At 46.1% G+C, this 21,229-nt stretch overlaps 1 protein-coding gene across 1 annotated transcript in view; it reads left to right on the top strand.

Annotated features, from left to right (window-relative positions):
• Positions 1-20,572, top strand: part of KLHDC8B (kelch domain containing 8B) — a 1,322,551-nt gene extending 1,301,979 nt beyond the window's left edge. Inside the window, exon 6 of the mRNA XM_069643271.1 lies at positions 19,093-20,572. Coding sequence (XP_069499372.1) covers positions 19,093-19,289 — 197 coding nt within the window. The 3' untranslated portion in view covers positions 19,290-20,572. The remainder of the gene's footprint in view (positions 1-19,092) is intronic.
• Positions 20,573-21,229: the final 657 nt, after the last annotated feature.

Below are 21,229 nucleotides of genomic sequence, written 5' to 3'. Positions count from 1 at the left end.
TCACTTCTTATCACCCCCATTCACATTTGTTAAGGAACAAAAGTCCCAGCTAATAGTCCTCCTGCCTCCCATCAGTGCCTAGTGGCTCCCTTTATAATGCTCTAATGACACAGAGAAACGTGTCAGTTACCCAGGAGAGCCGCTCTGCTGCTCGGAGCTCGAACTTTCACAAAAAAGAGTGAGTGCTGGAAAGGTCGAATTGACAGGCTGGGTTCCACGTCCACACCCGCTCTTAAGCTGCCCGAAGCAAAAGCAGGACTTTTGCCGTCCTGGAGACGGGGTCTGTAGAATGCAGGACCCAAGCTGTCATTTCAGGACAGTCCAGCAAAAAACAGGACGGTGGGCCAGTTTACCAAGAAGAGCAGATGATTGACAGATGAGAGCCATGTGTAGTATAAAGGTAACAGGAGTCTGCAACCTTTCACTGCCCAGACATTTTTGGACTACCACTCCCATAATTCCAAGTCAGTATATTCAATAGTGAGGGATCATGGGAGTGATAGTCCTAGATATCTGGAGAGCCACAGACTACAACAAACAACGACTGTCCTTAGATCAGGCATCTGCAACCTGCAGTGCTTCACATGGTTTGCACTAGTGCTCCCATGATCCCTCAACATTGACTATACCCATTAGAGCTGATGATGGTAGTTGTAGCCCAAAACATCTGGCCAAAGGCTTTGATCCAGTTAAACTCTAAAAGGGACAAATTAGGTCATACGTTACTTAAATGTGTGCAAAAACATGCTCTTCGGCAATTGAGTGTTCCGTACACGGGGGTGATGTTCTCAGTATGTACAGGGTATCGGAGTTTGGGATTGCGCCGCATACAGAAAGTGATCACAGACAGTTATACCTTTTTTTATTGTGGGGGGTGGAGGACAATAGTAACACTGACATATTGGATGTGGCGGTAGGACATGGGTATCCTACAAATACATATTAACCAATCAGTGGATTAGCATGGTCCTGGAGAGAGGTAACTGTCTTAAGATGTGAAATAGGACAGGATAATGCGAAAAGGCAAGCACTTGAGATATAAGGAACATTTGACAAAACAATCAAGAACTTGGTTTCTCAATGTCCAACCAAGACAAATAAGCTTTACGCCCCAGATGGTCTGACATATGATGTGTGCTGTACTAGGGAATGTGGAAAAGCAAAATATGATTTACATAGTGTCCTTAAAAGAGCAGAAGTTATTTGGGAAACAAAAACTAAATTAAACAAAGAATATGCAAGGGTCTTAAAAGCAAAGAAAAGTGGATACACCATCAAACAATGGGATACACTATTGAAAGTGATAAATGAGAGAGATGTCCATACATGCCAGAGAGTGGTGGCAAGCAGGAGACTAGGATAAATATCTTTCAGGGATACTTACATTCCATCAGAGTGATGGATTAGCCACTACTCTCGCCTACCATTCGTGCAAGGTCAAGGAGCAGATTACCAACCTCTAGAAACAATAGAAAGGACCCCCTTGGCCCATACAGAACTACTGGGTTGCTTTAAAGAGTTAAAAAAGGCAAAAGCAAGTGGTCCATACAACATTAAATCGGAGAAGCATGTCTCTTTTCCTGTGTGGGAGTCTGGAATGTAGCCTCTTATTCATGTGAAATCTATGGGGGTCATTTCATAGTAAATGCTGATTGTACGCAGGGCACCGCAAACATTACCACTCACACGTTTTCTTCTCCGTCTTGTAAAAAGAATTACCCAAATCTGGTTAATAGTAGAGAACGCCCTGAATCCTGGGCTTATATAAGTAAATATCCAGTCGATATGATGTTTTATTGTCAAGATTAATTGATATGAGGTTTTATGGTTGGCACAGAGCAGGTTTGGGCGTCACAGGTCCCAATTGGCAGCTGCTGCGACAGCCACGTCACTCCAGCACAGAGGCTACATTTAAGTCTGCCCCTCTTTCCCAAAACCACATATCTATCAGACGGACTATCCTGGTAGCAGTTGTACACTTTAAAAATAATCCACACCTGAATTTTGGGTGTGTGGCTAGTCTCTCTCATAATTATTAAAGCAACAACAAAATTGTAATCATACAAGTGTTAGCACTATGAGTTTAGTACAGCTGTGGAATGTCTTTGTGTATTCTGATCAGACAGCCTGGCCCTGCTACTGCAGGGTAGGAGACAGAATGACTGGGCATCTGCTTTGATCCGTTTGAGGGTCGGGTAACACCTCTCTCCAGCAAGCCAGCCTCCCAGCAGGACCAGGCCTGGGAAACAGTCATTAAAGAGCACACTCATCCAAAAAGGGCTAGACTCACACCAGGATGCTGCATGGCAAAAGTGCCTTTGATGCTGTTGACAAGGGAGGGGGCAGAGTTACTGTAGACAGAAACAGCTCGGCATAGCAGGAGGCGAATTCCACCATCTTGTTTCTCACTATGTTCTCTCTTCCTTCCTCTCGGCTCCACTTCCTTTAATGCAATACACCTTGGCTATGAAGCCAAAAGGCACATTCCACTTGTCTCAAGGACAGGAATTGTACCCCTAAAGCAGGCTTTCTTCAGTACTATCACCTTTAAACTAAGGGGCCTCCCACTCTTTGTTAGATTTTCTTTGGAATAGACACCTAAGGAATAATGTATTGGACCTCTGTTGGGAAAGTGGACTCTCCAAAGCCGTCTGCCAGAGGTGAAGGCTGAGTGTCCACAGCAGAGGCACAATCTGCTGAATAACCATCTACACTGGTGGGTGAACCTGATGCTAGAACAAGACCTCCTTCTCTGCCAGCTGCACGGATTTTCACTGCGCTGAACGACCCCTGCCTGTGTGTTCCAGCCTGTACCATGTTGCGAGCCCGAAAATAGGGACTAATCTTCTCCTTGAGTGCCTGGATCTTGACTCAGAGCAACCTGGGGATCAAGACAGCCAGAACCCCTTTTTTGTAACCACCTCGAACCAATTGAACTGCCTTCGCACCAGGTTGGCCACATTCGAACCACAGGACCAGCCGCGGCTGCATTTGATGCTGTTTCAAGTCCTCAGAGAGCGTGTTATTTGATCGATGCAAATCAACCGCTCATCGCCGGAATCGACTGAAACCCAGTGGCTTCAGCCTTGGAGTGCCATTTAACAACTCAAAACAAAAGTTTCTGAATGGCTCAACTAGGCTCGACCTCACACCTCAAATTCATCGAACCACACAGAGGAACGTCAGGATCACTGTTCGAATCATCACTGACCTTCAACTCCAACCACTGGTGTGTCACGCATGAACAACTCAAACCGGTTCAACTCCAAAATGATCCTGGTGGGCACTTCGACCTGCATCGCTCACATGCCATCCTCAAAACGCTCCGAGTCACCGCATTCGAACCGACTAGATGCTCGCCACATGGACCAACATTAATTTCTGCCCCTGAACTGTGTTCGATCCTCTCAGAGCTTGAAGCCCGGTTCGATACTGTTGAACTGCCAAAAACCCAAAAAAGATACTATTGACCGATATTATTATTATTATTATTATTATTATTTGGCACAGACCTCGCTTCGAGAAGCAATGGAGCGCTCGACGCACTGGACCCACATGAGCAGTCCAGTAAAACACATCTTGCTTACCCATATTTGAATTGAAGCCAATCTTCCTATTTATCACTTATTTATGAACTTGCGTGTTTCAACAAGATGGGCTTTTGTCAAATGATAAAATAGACGTCAGTTCTTTTTGTTATATCATTCATAAAATGTTCTAATGTCAGATTGTGCCAGTTAATTATTCATTCAACCTTGGTTAGAATTTATCAATTTTGGCCGAGACTCATGTTCTTTTTGTTTATAATAATGCAAGCACCTTTCTACGCACAATGCAGTAACAATACGAAAAAGAGACCACACACTCATTGAGTCATGGCCAAAAGATTTGTTTTGGAACACATTGTAACAGAATTGGGACGTTGTAACAGAGTTAGCACGTATACCATTTGCTCAGGCAATCACTTCTCAGTGTGCACATTATTCCCATAAAGCACTTGGAAAGGTTTCGGCAATGCTGTGTACATTTCCAGTTGAGAAGCGAATGCCTGCAAAGTCTATAGATGGAATGCACATTTCTGAAATGTTTCTCTGTAAATGCTAAGCAGAAGGTTTCATGTGGGGCTGCGGGCTGATGTGGCTAGCTTGGAGTTCAGAACTGTTCATACTCTAAGTAGATAGCCTGAGTGATGATGATCGATCCAATCCTTTCCTTTTCAAAATGAGGTTTCTGGTCATAAGGCAATTAGTTTAGTGAACCACATGTGGAGCAGGAAACGTGTTGGATGTGATTTTGTTTTTCTCCATAAGAGTTCAGGGCCTAAACCCCACTACTAATATGGCTTCCATGCCCTGACAGGAGTGTGGACATGATTTTAACGGGCCGCCAGTCCGAGCTAAGGCAAGCCTGAGTAAAGCTTGTACCTCAGCTCGGGCTGTGGGCCATTAAAGGCCATGTCCGCCCGACTGGCAGATCATGAAAGACATTTGCAAACCAGGGTTCGACCAGGGTTACGAATGGCTTTCACAGTTTTTAATTGGGGGATCTGCACTGCTTGCATAGCCGATCTCCAAATGAAAAATGGAAAACAGATGGCCGCTGCCATTTATCAACTCCACAGTACAAGATACATATTACATCTTTATCAGATGCAATGAGGTAGACTGCAAATGCTGGTTGAATAGGAGCGTTAGTATTGCTAGATCTATTCTATATACGTATGGCCACGGGAATAAAAGAACCAGAAATAAAGCCTTCTCTGTATACACCCATAAACTCTCGACTATGCTCCCCATCAACATCAGACCTGTCTCTTTACTTCTACAGTTCAGGAGGTCCCTTGTTTCACTTTCTTCCCTTACTGTGTTCTTCCCTCTATGATTGTAAAGCGCTCCGTTGCCTCCCGAAGCGAGGTCCATGCTCAATAAATACCCTAATGATAATAATGTGCCCCCCCCGTGTCCATTTTGGGCAGCAGAGACTGGTTAGGTCACTTTTGGACACTATCCTTTCTAAAGAACATTGTGGTTGTTAAATTGCTGTTCACCCCTGTATTCTTACCCAGAGTGTTGCATCTTTCCTTCCTTGCATCTTCTCTGTTCTCTCCACAGGGGCGGGTTTTGTGCAGTGTTTTTCTAGCTAGTTATTCCGATGGTGTGTATAACTAAAGTATATCTTTATAGAACCTTTATAGGACCTTGCCTTTTATTTGGACTGTTTTGCTTTGTGGTTTGAGTTGCTACGGAATGACATTCATACTCTCTTGAGAATTTAGTCTTCCCTCTAGCCATGTCACCAGAAAAGGCAAAGGAGGTCTACCTCCCGACTGTGCCTGTTTTACCTTCATGATTGGGATCACCCTTGGTTTGTAGAAGTGTGAGGGCTGAGTAGGAGCCTTAGCCTCTAGTCATCCTTGGACTCCTGTGGGGGAGTAGTCCTTTCGTCATAGAGACCATTTGCAGATGCCATTGTGATAGATCTTCATCTGAATTTACAATGCACCATCCCCGACTTAGCCGTATTTACCTTGAAACCCTTTACTGAATAAAAATGGATATACCCATGTATCAGTTTCCATAGGGCAGGTTGCGTTTTCAAATTTAGCATGAAGTTCCTTGTAAAGAATGGAACCGGCAGACGATGCTCAGACGATCTCAGATTCCAGAACGGAGACATAGGGCCTCGTTCCGAGTCCGGCGGTAACCCTGCTGGTGATACCGGCGGTTTGCTGCCAGACTCGGAATAATTTAACGTCAGCCGGGAAATCAGGTGCCAGTATATTTGTAAATCCCCATTCCCATAGAGTCCCGCTGGACTCTATGGGAATGGGGACACGGGAGCACCGGCACCATTGCTAACAGTGCTAATGCTCCTGTGAAAAGTCTGCCTACCATGACCGCTGCACCCAGCAGGGTCAAGCCTGTTGGGCACAGTAGCCCTGGCCGGCAGGCTTGTAGTTTGCTGGTCTGGAAACAAGGGTGCCGGTGAGCATACAGGCACCCTTGTTTACGGACCGGCAAACCTCTAATGAGGCTATTGTATTGTATTGTACTGTATTATTTCATCAGTATAGCAGCTTTCCGTATTGGTATGGTCCAATACGCTATAGGTTGAATGCCCTTGGGTGACCAAAGTCCATGTATGGGAAAATAATCGAGAAGTGCAAGTATGTGTGTGCATAACGCCCAGTACGAAGCTATGAAGGGGAGGCTAAATCCCTGCTAGCCACACATGTCCGGCAGATGGGGAGCAGGTGCAAGTGGATCTAGTCACCTGGCCTAAGCCCCGCCTACCTGGTGCCTTCCTGCCTGCCGCTCTTTTTCACCACTTAGCAAGCCCCGCCCACCTGGTGCCTTCCTGCTTGCCGCTCTTTTCCACAACTTAGCAAGCCCTGCCCAGCTGGTGCCTTCCTGCTTGCCGCTCTTTTTCACCACTTAGCAAGCCCCGCCCACCTGGTGCCTTCCTGCTTGCCGCTCTGTTTCCCTACCCAAGGAGCCCTCCAGCCTCTTTTCCTTTGCAGATGGGGAACAGGTGCAAGTGGATCCAGGTCACCTGGCCTAAGCCCCGCCCACCTGGTGCCTTCCTGCTTGCTGCTCTGTTTCCCTACTTAAGGAGCCCTCCAGCTTCTTTTCCTTTGCAAATGGGGAGCAGGTGCAAGTGGATCTAGGTCACCTGGCCTAAGCCCCGCCCACCTGGTGCCTTCCTGCCTGCCGCTCTTTTTCACCACTTAGCAAGCCCCGCCCACCTGGTGCCTTCCTGCTTCCCGCTCTTTTTCACCACTTAGCAAGCCCCGCCCACCTGGTTCCTTCCTGCTTCCCGCTCTTTTTCACCACTTAGCAAGCCCCACCCACCTGGCGCCTTCCTGCTTCACGCTCTTTTTCACCACTTAGCAAGCCACGCCCACCTGGTGCCTTCCTGCTTGCGCTCTGTTTCCCTACTTAAGGCGCCCTCCAGCTTCTTTTCCTTTGCAGATGGGGAGCAGGTGCAAGTGGATCTAGGTCACCTTGCCTAAGCTCCGTCCACCTGGTGCCTTCCTGCCTGCCGCTCTTTTTCACCACTTAGCAAGCCCCGTCCAACTGGTGCCTTCCTGCTTGCTGCTCTTTTTCACCACTTAGCAAGCCCCGCCCTCCTGGTGCCTTCCTGCTTCCCGCTCTTTTTCACCACTTAGCAAGCCACGCCCACCTGGTGCCTTCCTGCTTGCCGCTCTGTTTCCCTACTGAAGGAGCCCTCCAGCTTCTTTTCCTTTGCAGATGGGGAGCAGGTGCAAGTGGATTTAGGTCACCTGGCCTAAGCCCCGCCCACCTTGTACCTTCCTGCCTGCTGCTCTTTTTCACCACTTATCAAGCCCCGCCCACCTGGCGCCTTCCTTCACCATCACTGTCTTGTGGCCAATGCTGGATTTGACTTTTATGGACTTCATTCATTCACGGTGCGTCACTCTTTCTCAACTCTCATGCTGGACTTCCTTTGCATCTTGTACTCATGGAGGCCTTGAATCATGCTGTTCCCATCTTCATCTTGTATCCTGGCTTGCAAAATTATGTGTTACTACTGATTTCTGCAATTGTATTCGCACTCCACTCTTGCTTCTCCACTGTTTTTGACTGCTTACTCTCTTTTCTCTCCTCTTTCCCTTCTCCCTTTTCCTTTCTCCTCTCCTTACTTTCTTCTATGCAGTTACTCTATCAGAATTGTCCCTGGATCTGATATGATAGCAACCTCGTCTGTTTCCTCCCATTACTGTTTTTTTCCTCCCCACCACGCCTCCAGCACTATCTGAAATGTCGTCAGGCCTAGTATGATAGTCGCTTGTTTTGTTCCTCCCTTCCCTTTCTGCACCCCTCTCCCTCACCTTTTGTTTTTCTCCGGCTCTACCAGAAATGCCGTCAGGCCTAGTACGGTAGCCGCCTGTCTGTTTCCATTTCCTTCCCACTCTCCCCCTCCCTTCCTTATCTATGTCTTAGCTCTTGCACTATCTGAAATGCCGTCAGGTCAAGTACGATAGTTCATTTCACATCCTTACTGTTCATGGCCTCTAAGAATGTGGTTGTATTTTCCCTTGTTCCCTCCCTTGCCTTGAAGCGCTTTGAAACACATTGTGTATAGGCGCTATATAAATAAACAATCATATCATATCATATCATGGTGAGAGGCAGTCAGGAGGGTATGCAAGAGAGATGGTTATTATGTGCGCAGCTATACATCACATTTTTGTCATGAACAATAGCTGCATTGTTTATGGCAGAGGTGATGTGTGAAGTGGTTTTGAGTGGTGCATGACGGTAGATGTGGGAGGGTCTGTTGCCGTGCCTTTGGCTCAAGTTCCAAAGTTCCAAAAGCATGGAGTGCAGCAGGTTTCGAAAGCATTGGCTATAACTAATGAATGCCTCTTTGCTCTAGCTCCAATCGGAGTTCACCAAGAATCTTAGCACTAGCTACACCTTTCCCTCCCTTAGAGAGAGAGTACTTGGTGGGCTGCATATTAAGTGTGCTTATACACTGGCTAAGTTCTGCACTGTTCCTCTAGGTGTGATACATGGTATAGCCCTCACAATTCTAATGAGTACAAACCAAGGCCAACCTGCAGGATCCCTCCAGGTGCAATAAACGGTCTAACCTGTGTTATACAGGGCTACCTGCACACCTCTTCTAGTGTGGTACAAGAGCTAACATATCCAGGGTAGGCGAGATAGGGTGCAATGCCAGAGGACGGAGGACCCCTGCATCTTAACCCAGCTAAATTTAACATAATGGTTTACACTCTACATTCTCCACATGCCCCTCGTCGCACACCCCAAGCTTTGTCTTACTGTAATGCATTGGCTGCCCCGGGAATCATCTAAGAGTGACACGTTGCCTTCTCACAAAACACATCTCAGCGCAACACTTTTCCCACCCCAACCATCAATCTAAGTACAATGCATTGCATCATTGATATATAAATGAAAAAGCATGCAAGTGTGATGGATCATGGGAATTCATCTCTTCTGCCCAAGGGGGAACCTAGCCTGTGAAGCTAGGGAGGTCACCCCGCTCCGCAATACCTTCCCTAGGGGTAGAGGCAAGCGGGACCTCACTGGGCGAGACCCCCCCTTTGGAGACAAGTACTCCTGTTCCTGTGAGGAACTTCCTAGTGAACATGTAATCATAATTGTTTATTTGTAAAGCGCTTATACACAAGTGAAGTGCTTCAAAGCACTTCAAGGTGGGAAGGGAACAAGGGAATATAGTCGTTATTCTTAGGCATTGAAGATTCCGAATGATCTAACAACAATAACTAGCATACTAGGCCAGAGGCATATCTACTAGTGTTAAGTGCGTGAAAAAGAGTGGGGGGAGAATGAGGGGAGGACAGACGCAACAATAAACTGCCCTACTAGGCTTGGCAAGATTGGTGGTTGATCATCTCATGCATCTATGCATGAGTATTTCAGGCACAACCAAAACAAGGGACCTGTGCGACTCTAGAGGTACACCAGGCAACCAGTTAGCAAACTGAGCAGGTTGGGGAAGAGAAAGAGGGAGGGTAGCAGGCGAAAAGAGAACAGAGGTTAGCAGGGGAGATGGAGAGAGGAAGAGAAGAGGATGGTCTTGAGGAGTTTCCTGAAAACCTAAGGCGGTCCGGTGCAAGACGGAGAGAGGCAGGGAGGCTGTTCCAGAGGGAGGCACCTGCAGAAGATAAGGATCTACCCACAAATCTCTTTTTTGAAAAACGGCTCACCTGCAGAGAGTTGGAGGAGGCCGACGGAGGGCTCTAGAAGTAGAGTATTTAGGAAGAGGTTGTTGTAGAAAGTGTGGGCCCTGGCAGGAAAAGCCTTGTGAATTATGCAGAGGGTCTTGAACTTGATCCTTGCAGCCACAGGGTGCCAGTGGAGTGATTTCAGTGACGCAGAGATGTGGTCTCTGGACTTGAGGGCAAGGATAAGTTGTGCGGTTCCGTTCTGGATAAGTTGAAGAGGTCGGAGAGTAGAAGTAGGAAGATTGAGAAAGAGACTGTTGTAGTAGTCTAGTCTGGATAGAACCAGGACTCTGGAGATGGTGAGCTTCTGGGGGTAGGTGAGAAAAGGTAGAATACCTCTGAGGAGGTGCAGCTGGGACTTTTTGGACATGTCCGGGATGTGAGAAGAGAAGGAGAGAGTAGAGTCGAAGATTTACCCCAGATTATTTGCCTCACTGGTGGGTGAAGGCGCAGGACCAAGGAGGCCAGTCAGAGTGAGAGTGGGAAAGTGCGAGCATGGGTCACAATGAGGACGATCTCTGTTTTACTGGCATTAAGACAGAGATCATTAGCAGAACACCAGGACTGAATTGCGGACAGTCAGGAATGAGCGAGGGGGCCGAAAAGGCTGAGGGTGCCTGAAAGAGAGCTGTGTGTCATCCGCATAACACTGAAAGTTGGAGGTGAAGGCAGAGATATTGTGGGCCAGAGGGGTCATGTAGACATTAAAAATTCAGGGGGATAAATTAGATCCCTGGGGGCACCACAAGTTGAGAGAGTGATAGCGGAGAGAAAGGACCCAAGTTCCACCAGGGAAGGACAATCAGAGAGAAAGGATGTTAGACACGCCAGGGCCTGATCTGTGATGCCCAGGGTATCACGGAGACGGGAGATCAGGATGTTGGTTTACTGTATCGATAGCAGAAGAGAGGTCAAGGAGAATGAGGACAGAGGGAGAGTTAGAGTCAAGATTTTAGAGCAGGTCTTCACAGGGGTTAATAAGAGTAGTTTTTGTGCCTCTGAATGCTCTAAATCCAGACCGATGGTCATGGAGACAACCAACAGATTCAGTGTGGAGAGTAAGTTGAGAGATGTCTTGTCTAGAAAACGGCTCAGGCGTGACATGGGAGAGGGAGGAGAGAAGAGGGGGCGTGGTGGAGGCAGCCAATGGGGGCCCAAGAGATGATGGTGCACAAGTGGGTGCGGAGGAGAGAGAGGAAAGGATGTCCTGTGTTTTGGTTGTGAAGTGTGCAGCCAGGGCCCCGCAACGGGCCTGGGTGGGTGCAATAGAGGGTGAGGCTGCAGTAGGGTTGGCCAGTTCCTTACAGACTTTGAAAAGTGCAGCTGTGTTGTTGGATGCCACGGACATGCAGGCTTGAATATGGACTCTTTTCTTGAACCGGAAGCAGAGTCTATATTGCCTTTGCAGAAGGCAGCAGGCCAGTTTATCAGAGGGTGCACCTGAAGATCCCCATTCCAGTTGCGCTGCCCAGCACCTGAGTTTAAGGTCAGCCAAATCAGAGTTGGCAGGCATCAGTCAGACCCACATGACAGGGACAAGGATGTCGAGAGTATTGGAGATGGAAAGGTGAAAGTTAGAGAGGGCTCTGTGAGGGTGGAAGTCACCCGCAGGAGTAGGAGGAGGGGAGAAGGTGGAGACAAAGACAGCCAGTGCTAAAAGAGAAGAAAGCTTCAAGTGAGAGAAGAGAAGAGAGTGATCAGTCCACGAGAGTGAGGTAGTGAGAGGGATAGAGAGAGGGATGTCTGTGGAGATGAGAGCATCCAAGGTGTAGCCAGCAGTGTCCGTCGGACCAGAGGGTAGAATGGAGAGAGCGAGTCGCATAGGTTTGCGGAAAGCTCCTGAAGAGTCAGGAGAGTCACAATGGATGTTGATATCCCCCAGCAGGAGGAGTATGGAGGAGGAAAGGAGAGAAGAAGCCAGGGCAGCCCATTCTGAGAGGAAGAGGGTGGACCTACCCGGTGGCCTATAGAAGGTGGCCAGAGTAAGAGAGGAGACAGGAGAGAGAGAGACATGGCAATACCTCTTCAATCAACACAAAAGATTGTCCCAATAGGAAATTAAATGTGAATCTGGAAGTTAATTCCTCTGTTTTGTAAGGTGTAAAGTATACCAGGCAAATTTCAAAAATAGATGCCTATAACCATTCTGATATAAATTGAGAATATGATATCCTGGTACTAAATAAATCACTTCCAAAGACATATTGATATTCATTCTTTGCACCATTAAGCATTATTAATTCTGTGATTATTTTGGCAAAGCATATATAAATATGTAAAAAAAAGGAGAAAAAAACATATAATACATAACCCAATTCAATGTTCCAATGTGTGGGAAGTCCAATGGCTACGAAAGGAGAGGAGCCTGGGGATGAGAGTGAGAAGCATGTGAGTTACGAATCAGCTTGCACGCCGGTGCTGAGCAAAGGCTGGATGCTCCACGTTCACAACGTGTGAGAGAGCAGGAACCAGAGAGAGACACACAGCATCTTGCAAGCAAGAGAAGCTGAGAAGCACCATTGTATGCACAGCGTCCTTGAAGCTGGGAAAAGGAACAAGACGGAGAGGGGTGGCATGACCACAAGAATCCAGTGGTAGACCTAGGGTCCTGTCAACAATGCAGACACAGCTCAAGTGAAATGGAACCAATCGGTAACTGGGGAACCGGAGTGCCTTCTGTTACGGTGGCACAGAGGAAGAGATGTAAAGGAAACATCATAGGTCAACCTGACAAAGCAGAAAGACAGGGAAGATGGAAGACCCAGTAGGACAGCAGAGAACCATTATTGGAATGCTCACACTCGTCCCAGTGTGGATAAAGAGACAATGGGCCTCATTACGACCCAGGCGGTAAGTTACCGCCTGGGCCGTGACTTTACCACCATGGCGTAAACTAGGTTTACGCCATGGTGGTTGGCGGACTTACCGCCCCATTCCAACCCTGGCGGGGCGGTAAGTCCCCAATCCCCATTTACCCTTCCCCATTCCCATTTTTGCCCCATAGGGCATAATGGGAGTGGGGAAGGCATTAATTACGCCACCGTAAATTACGGTGGCGTAATTAACTCCATGGTCCCTTAGCGCCATGGATTTTAACACCTGCTAAAAGCAGGTGTTAAGTCCGCCATGGCGCTAAGGGACCTCGTACTCAGGCGGTAAGGGTCGGCGCTGTTTACGCCGCCGTAAAACCCTTACCGCCTGAGTCGTAATGAGGCCCAATAACCCTAAAAACCAATGAAGCCAATGAGAATCATTATTGGAATGCTTAGACCCGTCCCAGTGCGGATAAAGAGACAATAATATTAAAAGGCAGTGAAGCCAGTGCAAATCATTACTGGAACGCTCATTACTGTCTAGAAAAGGGAATGAGAATCGTTACTGGAACACTCATACTTGTCCCAGTGAAAGAGAGGAACATATCAAGTTAATATCAAGAAGAAGCAAGGAGAATCGGTAATGGAATGTTCATACTCGGATCAATCAAGAAAGACTAATTAAATAAGAGAGACCACGAAGTAGAGAAAGCATAAAAGGAGTCCATTGTTGGTATTGGATAACCCACCCTGGGGAAAAGAGAACCCTATCCTTGACAAGAAAAAACAAAAGGAAGACAAGAAAAGAACAGAAAACTATAACCCCAAGGAAGAGAGAGGAAGTCCCCAGAAAGTACTCAATGAACTGTGTGAATTGATAAAAGTAGTCACCAGAGACTATTTGAAGATAACATTGAATTGAAGTGTGCAAGCAGCAAAAAAACTTCAGGAGAAGGGAGTCATTATCCTGTCCTTACTTATTAGATAGTGGTAGGGTCAGATAGGGTTAGTTTGGACGGTGGACAGATTCTTTTAAGACTTTTCACTGGCGACTGATGAGCACCTTAGTTTTGTTAGGTAGGGACCACTCACAGTGTAGGAAAAGATAGGCATGTATCCTTCTCTTTAATAAATAAACCAGTAGGATGAATCATCAGAGTCTGCATCCTTCTTCTGACGCACCACAGGAGCCAATGCACGTCCTTGCTGTACCCCATATTTAAAGGGAAATCTGCAGGCAACATGTCCCATATTGGCAAAGTGTAGGTGTGCCCTAGTCTCAGTCTAGACCTTGATTATTGGGTTGACAAGTAGAGTGAGGATTTCCATAACAATCAACGCTGCTCATAACTCAGTCCTCACTGTTCAATCAATTATGCAGGTGCAGGCAAGTGTCTATGTATGCTATGTGGAATGAGATATTGTAAGGTGGAACGGATATGGACATCAGCCCGTGTACATCTAAACCTGCATTTGCCATATTGGAAATCACAAATTATCCCTGTATACGTCGGTATGAATCCTACTCCTCATTCTATCAGTTCTTCTCCTCCTCCTTGGCATCTGCCCACCCCTCTCTTCCATCCACTCCCCTGCTCACCTTCCAAGGTCTCCCCATCCTCATCCTCCACTCTATTCCAAATACTACTCAGACTGCCCCTCAAACCCCATCTCAAGCATTGCAACTGTATCTCTTCTACCCATCTCTCCACCTCCTCCTCCACCGCTCCACCCCTTTATGACCTCATACTCAATATTGACCAACCCCTATGCATACTAAATCTCCTTTCTAACTAAGCATTCTGATTCCATCACCCCAAACTCTCAGTGATGGCTATCATTGAAACCTGGAATCCCATTAACACTGCCCCTTCACACTAACTTTGCTTCTTGCGCTCACTCCCCCCACCTCCCCAGAAATGGTGCTGGTGTTGAACTTATGATCTGCAAAGACACACCATTTTCATGCACCCCCCTTCAATTATACCTGCTCCTCTTTTGAGCAGATCTCAGTCCATCTCCTTGATACCACCACTCTTAATATCCTCCTTATCTTCTGCCCATGTCTTTGCCATCGTAATGGGCGACTTCAACCATTGCAACATGACTAAGGTCTATCGCCTCCAACATAACTCTGCTCGCTCTCGAAGCTGGCTAATCCACTTACCTCACATTACAGCTCACAGCCAAGGCAACATTGTCATTCTCAAATAACCTATCTTTCACCCTGGTATACTTTGCATCCATAATTTCCCCTTCCCCTTCTGACACCTATCTCATTCACAAACAATACTAAAGAAATCTGTGTTCCTTTATTCAATTGCAATGTATTGGATTAACCATAGTATTTGGAACATTAATTAATTAGATGTTAAGGATTATCATGGGTTGCTGCTTAATCCGCTGGCTCGAAGGCAGATCCTCCCACTCTCCTCACTGCCTACATGAACCCCTTGCAGACCCTGAGCACAGCTCTTGATGCAGCAAAATACCCCCTATTTGTATTTACTCTCTCCACTCACACCATCGTAAACTATCTTTGACCCTCCATGGCATGCTTTCCCCACCAAGAACCGCTATATGTCCTCCACTCTATTTGTTGATGACTTTGTCCCACACTTCTTCATCCTTCTATCTCTCCCCACTGTTTCCATTCCTCTCTTCTTCCCCACATTCTCCTCTCTCTCCCATATGTTCCATTTGGAACTTATATGCCTCATTTGTTTGGCCATCCCATACTGCACTCTTTGCATGTTAAGCTGTCAAGGATCTTGCATATATCATCTACGCTGACCTCTCCAGCGTATTCAACCTTCCTCAACGGGAACCTTCCCAGCCTTCTAAAAAACAGCTACAGACATACCTCTCTTGAACAAGTCAACCACTGACCTCTTCAAATCCATGTTCTACAGATCTATATCACTCCTACCCCACCACTCTGAAATACTTGAGAGGGGTCTCCTCAACTGCATTGTCACCTATCTCAAGGAACACTCTGGCTGAACCCTGGATTTCAGTCGAAACCCTCCAGCGAGACTCCTCTCACCCATATCACCGGATGACTTACCTCACCTCTCATCCATTCTCATTCTTCTCAGCCTCGTTGCTGCCTTTGTCTCTGTCAATCATCCCTCCCTCCTTCAAACTCTTTCCCACCTGAACCTCATGCGGGCGCTACACTCGACTGGGTGTCCTAGCTCTTGACCACCTCCTCCCTGACACACCTTCTTGTAAACATTCCTGAAGATCAGTCCTAGCCTTACGGCTCTTCACCCAATAGCCCTCCTCCATCAGCAAACCCATATTCATCTTTAGCTTTGACAACCACCACTTCACTGACAGTTCTCAGATATTCTTCTCTTCTCTGTCCTCTCCTTCACCCTGGCAGTCTCTGATCTCTTGTCCAACTGCACAAGCACCCTCTGACACTACTTGGCTCTAACTGCCTCATGCTCAACTCTTTCTCCCTGAATCCAATGCTAAGCCCACTCTCACCTCCCCCTATGTCTTTGCCCCTGGCATCCTCACTGCATCACACATAACTTCAAACCCTGTGCATTTCTTTGACAATGACATCAATGCCTTCTAGTTCATCACATCCAGAGCAACTGCAGCCAGGCTAAACCTCCTAAACATTAGGAAAAACCATCCACATCGCAGGAAACACTCAACCAAAACTTGTATCGCTACTTGTACTCAGCAGAGTGCAGTACTGTCTGAGCCTACTTATTGGCCAACCCCTCTACCCTTTCCCTGCCCTCAACAAAGTCCTCAAAGTTGCAAAATGTACCTTTTTTAACGTACCCACGCTTGGTGTCTCTCCATGCAGAACCGCTCAATCTTCAAATTCCTGGTATTCGTCATTAAAACCATCCAAGCTGTTGCCCTGCCCCAAGGTCTTACCTACTGTACATAACTGTTTGCATACTCAAACGCTCTATTCCTTGCCCCTCTATAAAGTATTAGTCCTTTGTAGACGGTGGTCAATGGGACCAGTGAGTAGTACACAGTGGTATAGTCACTGACTTAGTGAAGGAGTCAAAATAAAGGAGCAAAGGTTCTTGGACAAATGAGTCTTGAGTTTTTTTCTGGAAACTTTGGTGGTTCTCTCCCACTCTCATGGCCCAAGGAACCTCATTTCATGGTGCTGATCCCATAGATTCCAGTGTTGCTACTGTGAGGTCCTTAGCCTGGCCCCTCAGGAGCCTTACAAGATAGTCCATTGTCCTCTTGGTTGTGAGGGAGGTGGGGCCACTGTTCCAGTAGGCTCTGTGTAGGATGCATATGATTGATTTGTATGCGAGTCGCAACAGAACGTCAGAGTGAGGCGAAAAGGGGTGGGGTGATGCGATCACGTGGTTTTAGGCCTAGGACTAGCCTGCTTGCTTTGTCGATTCTCTGTAACTACCTTCTTTGTGAGTCATTTCTAATAAAAGGGAACCTTCATCAATAAATCTAGAATAAAAACAAGGAATAGGAAAGAGATACTTCACAATTTTAAGATGGTACAATAATGAGCCACTGACTGTCAAGTTTAAAGAGCAGGTAAAAGACAGCTGGGAGTCAATAATGAAGCCACTGCGCCTGATAGAAGAGCCAGTTGTCGCGGGTGGAGGGGGTGGGGGATCCTGCCAAGAGACGCTGAGCAGTTTACATATGCCACTAAGCAGCAGGAGCTTCACTGTTTCTGTGTGACATAGTGCCACACTTCTGCATCTACCTACGGCCTCCATGCGGAATAGGGGGCTTTGTGAACCGGTCCCTGATCAGCACAGAGTAGCATTTGGCTGTCACTGATGGCAAGAAAAGAGGCAGAAGCCATAGAAGTAGATGTGATTGGCCAAGGGAAAAATGTAACTATTACAAATGTGAATGTGACAGGGAAACCTACAGGTGCATAGGGTCAGTGAGGAAAGAGCAAGGGCAAGTCAGGAAGGGTCCACAGATACCAATCTGTGTGAGGCTTTGGAAAGGATGCTTAGATGAACAATACCGTCAAGTGTGGCTGTCAGTTCGAGATTGATCGAGAATGATCAAGGCTGTCATACTCTAGCCATTGGTCGTAGGGCAAAGGTTATCGGGGAATCCCACTTGGACTGAATCCAAGCTTGCACCGTGTGGAAGGAATCATCAACAGGAAACAGCAACGGGGTAGTATGGGGTTCCAAGAGTCTATCGGGAAGTGTAATGAAGAGAATAAAAATGAGATCAAGGCCAGGAGCATGACCATTATAAAGAACAGTGCCGGGCCGAAGGGAGAATTCCAGGAGAACAGTGAGTGAAGAGTGACGAAAGAATTAAACTGAGTTTCTCTGGAGATCGGACAATGATCTAAGGGAGGCAAGTTTAATACACGATCAAAGACAAGAAACAAAGGATTTATTGAGGTTTTCAAACTAGAAGCTGAATAGGGCTATAGCATGAGGAATCTGAGGGAGTAGGCAATATCAGCGAAACTGTCCAGCTCAGTTTGTCAAATTGGCAAAAAGTAAGTGGATAATGGTGATCGCAGCATTAAGAAAAGAGAAGAGAGCGAAAAAGACAGAACTTCATAATGAGAGCCAAAAAGAATTTCTGTAAAATGAATCAGAATTCACTCCATTGAACTTCCCCATGGATATGTGTGGAGAATTAATCAATTGCGTGGATTCAGACATTCGAAAACATGAATTTGAAGACATTGAGGCTCATTACAGGTTTGCCGGTACCCCGCCGGTAATTCCATCGGGCAACTGGCAAACCCGGCTTAACGTTACTGGTGAGCAATATAGCCCAACTGCCAAGATATTACAGGCTCCTGCAACAGTAGGTAGCTGCCATTCCATGCAATGGGATGGGAACTACTGAGTCACCGGCACAGGCATCACCGGTTCCGGCGATTCAGCTATTTATCTGCCAGTGGAGGCCGGATCTACAGGCAGCTCAGGCCTGCGGGGAGATCTTTGCCCCCCGACAACAGACACGAAAAAATGCTGGTGCCGGAACTACCGTCATTTTCCCTGGACCGGCAGATTTATAATGAGCCCCATTGTATGTAGCCTTAGCAGAATCAAGCAATGCCTGCACTTGTGTGAGTGTCAATCTCACCAGCGTTAATACTGCCTGAATAGTTATTGCTACTTTTATTTATTTTAATTGATTTTTTATAACGCTGTTCGGTTTCTAAGCGTGGATCTCGAACCTCTGTTGCTCTGCGTGGTCTTGCTTCCAAGACCAGCACGTTGCCCCTGTGCTATCCCCGGTTCACACATTCAATATCCAGAGATGCAAGGTGTCCGGAAAAGGTTTGTCATGAATAGTGTGAAGCTCGTCTTCTTAAATTTTACATTTGTACAATGCGTTCAGTTGACCATAATGGTCCCTCCTTGGTGTTGATTATTACCCTCAGAGCTCATCAGAGCAGCTTTCATGGAAGGAATGCATTACCCATCACATGTGGCATTGCTTGACACTCTATGCTTAAATTATGTTTGTATGAAGCAAAATATGATACATTTAAATTATGTAGAACATGACGATCTGTTCCTCTTCTTGTTACAGGGAACCAGCCATCGCCCTTGAACTCCGTCGAAGGATTCAACTTGGCAAAGAAGCGCTGGGAATTGTTGCCTCCTATGCCAACGGGGCGCTGCTCCTGTTCTAGCCTTCAGACGTCCAACATGCTCTTTGTGATTGGCGGTGTGGCACAAGGGCCGAGCAGTGCGATGGAGGCGTTGTGCGTGCGAGAAGGCGTATGAGTGAATACGTTGTAGGAATACAGTGACACAAGCAAACAAGACCCACAACGTGCTCAAGTGGAAGCAAGTGCCTATGGATGTGTTGTGTGGTACCACACAGCTCAGCAGCCAAAGGGCCTTCACCCCAACAAGGCAGAGCTCTGCAGGCTAAAAGCCTTCAATGAACTACAACTGGCTCTTGGAGCCAAATGGTTTGGTTCTGAACACAGTGTGGTAGAGGACACCACACTCTGAGCCTAAAAGACAACAGGTTTTGCCATTAAACGACTTTTCAGGAATTTTGGCAGAGCTCCGCAAGTTAAGCACATTTAAGTCAACAGGATGCAGCAAAAGGTGTCAGCGCTTCCTACAAATTGACCACTTTAGTAGGAGTAGCTTCATTGACTTGATATCTTGAAGTCCTGCCATGCCTCTCTCAGAGTGGTGATAGCAGACTCGAACAACAAAATCCTCAGCAGCGTGAACACAGCACACAAAACCGCAGCCGGGGAGAGGGCGGTCCTGTCTGCTGTACCATAGACAGGTCAAACGCTGGACAGGCGTCACTTGTCATACCTGGACCCGTAGCACTGTACTTTTTCCCTCCCACAGACCATTTCAGACTTTTTCAAAATACAAAAGTAGTTCAGGACCAGAAATGCATCTATGTGCCTATACTTTTTGATGCTTTGGTTGTTATGATATTGACAGTGTGACGATAGTGTCAGAGAATTGTTCGAAACCTAGTTGATACAGGGTAAACGTCCTTATATGTATCCAGAATACCAATGCCTAGGTAGCACAATTATTTTTGTATAAATTAGTTAAACCGTGTATTATATTATTTTAGACAGTAGGTGCAGGTGTCAAGTTGATATATGAAGAATCGTAAACAAAACTTTGGAGAAGGGCATATGAGGGAACATTAGAATTTCTATTTTGTTGTCAAAAAGGTTTTCACATTTTTGCAGGCTCTTAGCATAATTTTGGCCGCTCAAGAAATACAGAGTCATACTGTATTTTATGGTGAATGTTTTATGTTTTAAAAACAAACTGACAAGTACGACACATGGGCCATTTTAAGTATGTGGCAATGTTGTCCTCCAAAGAGTCTTGAAGTCTGTAATTATTGTTTTAACAAAGCAGCAGCTAGCGGAATAATTCCATTAGTGGAATTTGGTGGCTCGTGCATATCTTCAGTTTCCCCTCTTGAGACCTTCATTCATATTTACAATCCACGTGTGTTGGGTTTTTGGGTCTGTACATTGTTTGGTACACGTCAATAAATGGTTTCCAACGGGCCATTAGCTTTGTCTTCTTGTGAAATATTCTTCAGAGTAAGTACCCGTATTCTGTTTGGAAATTTCGATTTTCTTTCGCAGATATAGGAAAACCTCTTACTAAAATGCTTATCACTTAAACAAGATCTTTCGGTCACACATGTGATACATATGATATGTTTGCTGCCAGACCCTTTTTAGGGAATCTTTTGGTTCCATGTTTTGTATTGATCAATTTTCTGTTTTTCAATTTTTACAGTTATTTTGCCACAAAATGTGAATGGTAGACCTCCTTAAAACCCCTCCATCTCCACATCTGATATTGACTCATCCATGCCTATGATTTACTCTTTGAGATAAAAATAAAACGGTCTCAACAGTGCAGTCAAAAAATTAAGTGGTCTGAAAAACTTGCACAGTAAGAACACAGAATTCCATTCTTTTATTTGGGTTTGAGGTGGTATATGGTGTTGCACTTTCATAAACTTTTGTTTTTTTCATAAGATTTTATATTACTATTGTAAAACAAAATACAAATCTGCAGCAGTTATTACAAAGGAAATATATCATCACTCACTACTTACAGTTTGCAATTGTAATGATATTAAAATGGGGTCGTTCTAGAAAATGTTAAGTTAAAGCTGAAATATCGGTATGACAAATATCCAATTGGTATTTCCT

Source organism: Ambystoma mexicanum, chromosome 2p, assembly GCF_040938575.1.
Source record: "Ambystoma mexicanum isolate Mex_15411 chromosome 2p, UKY_AmexF1_1, whole genome shotgun sequence".
In the NCBI taxonomy this organism is placed as follows: Eukaryota; Metazoa; Chordata; class Amphibia; order Caudata; family Ambystomatidae; genus Ambystoma; species Ambystoma mexicanum.
This window is presented reverse-complemented; position numbering and strand designations above follow the sequence as displayed.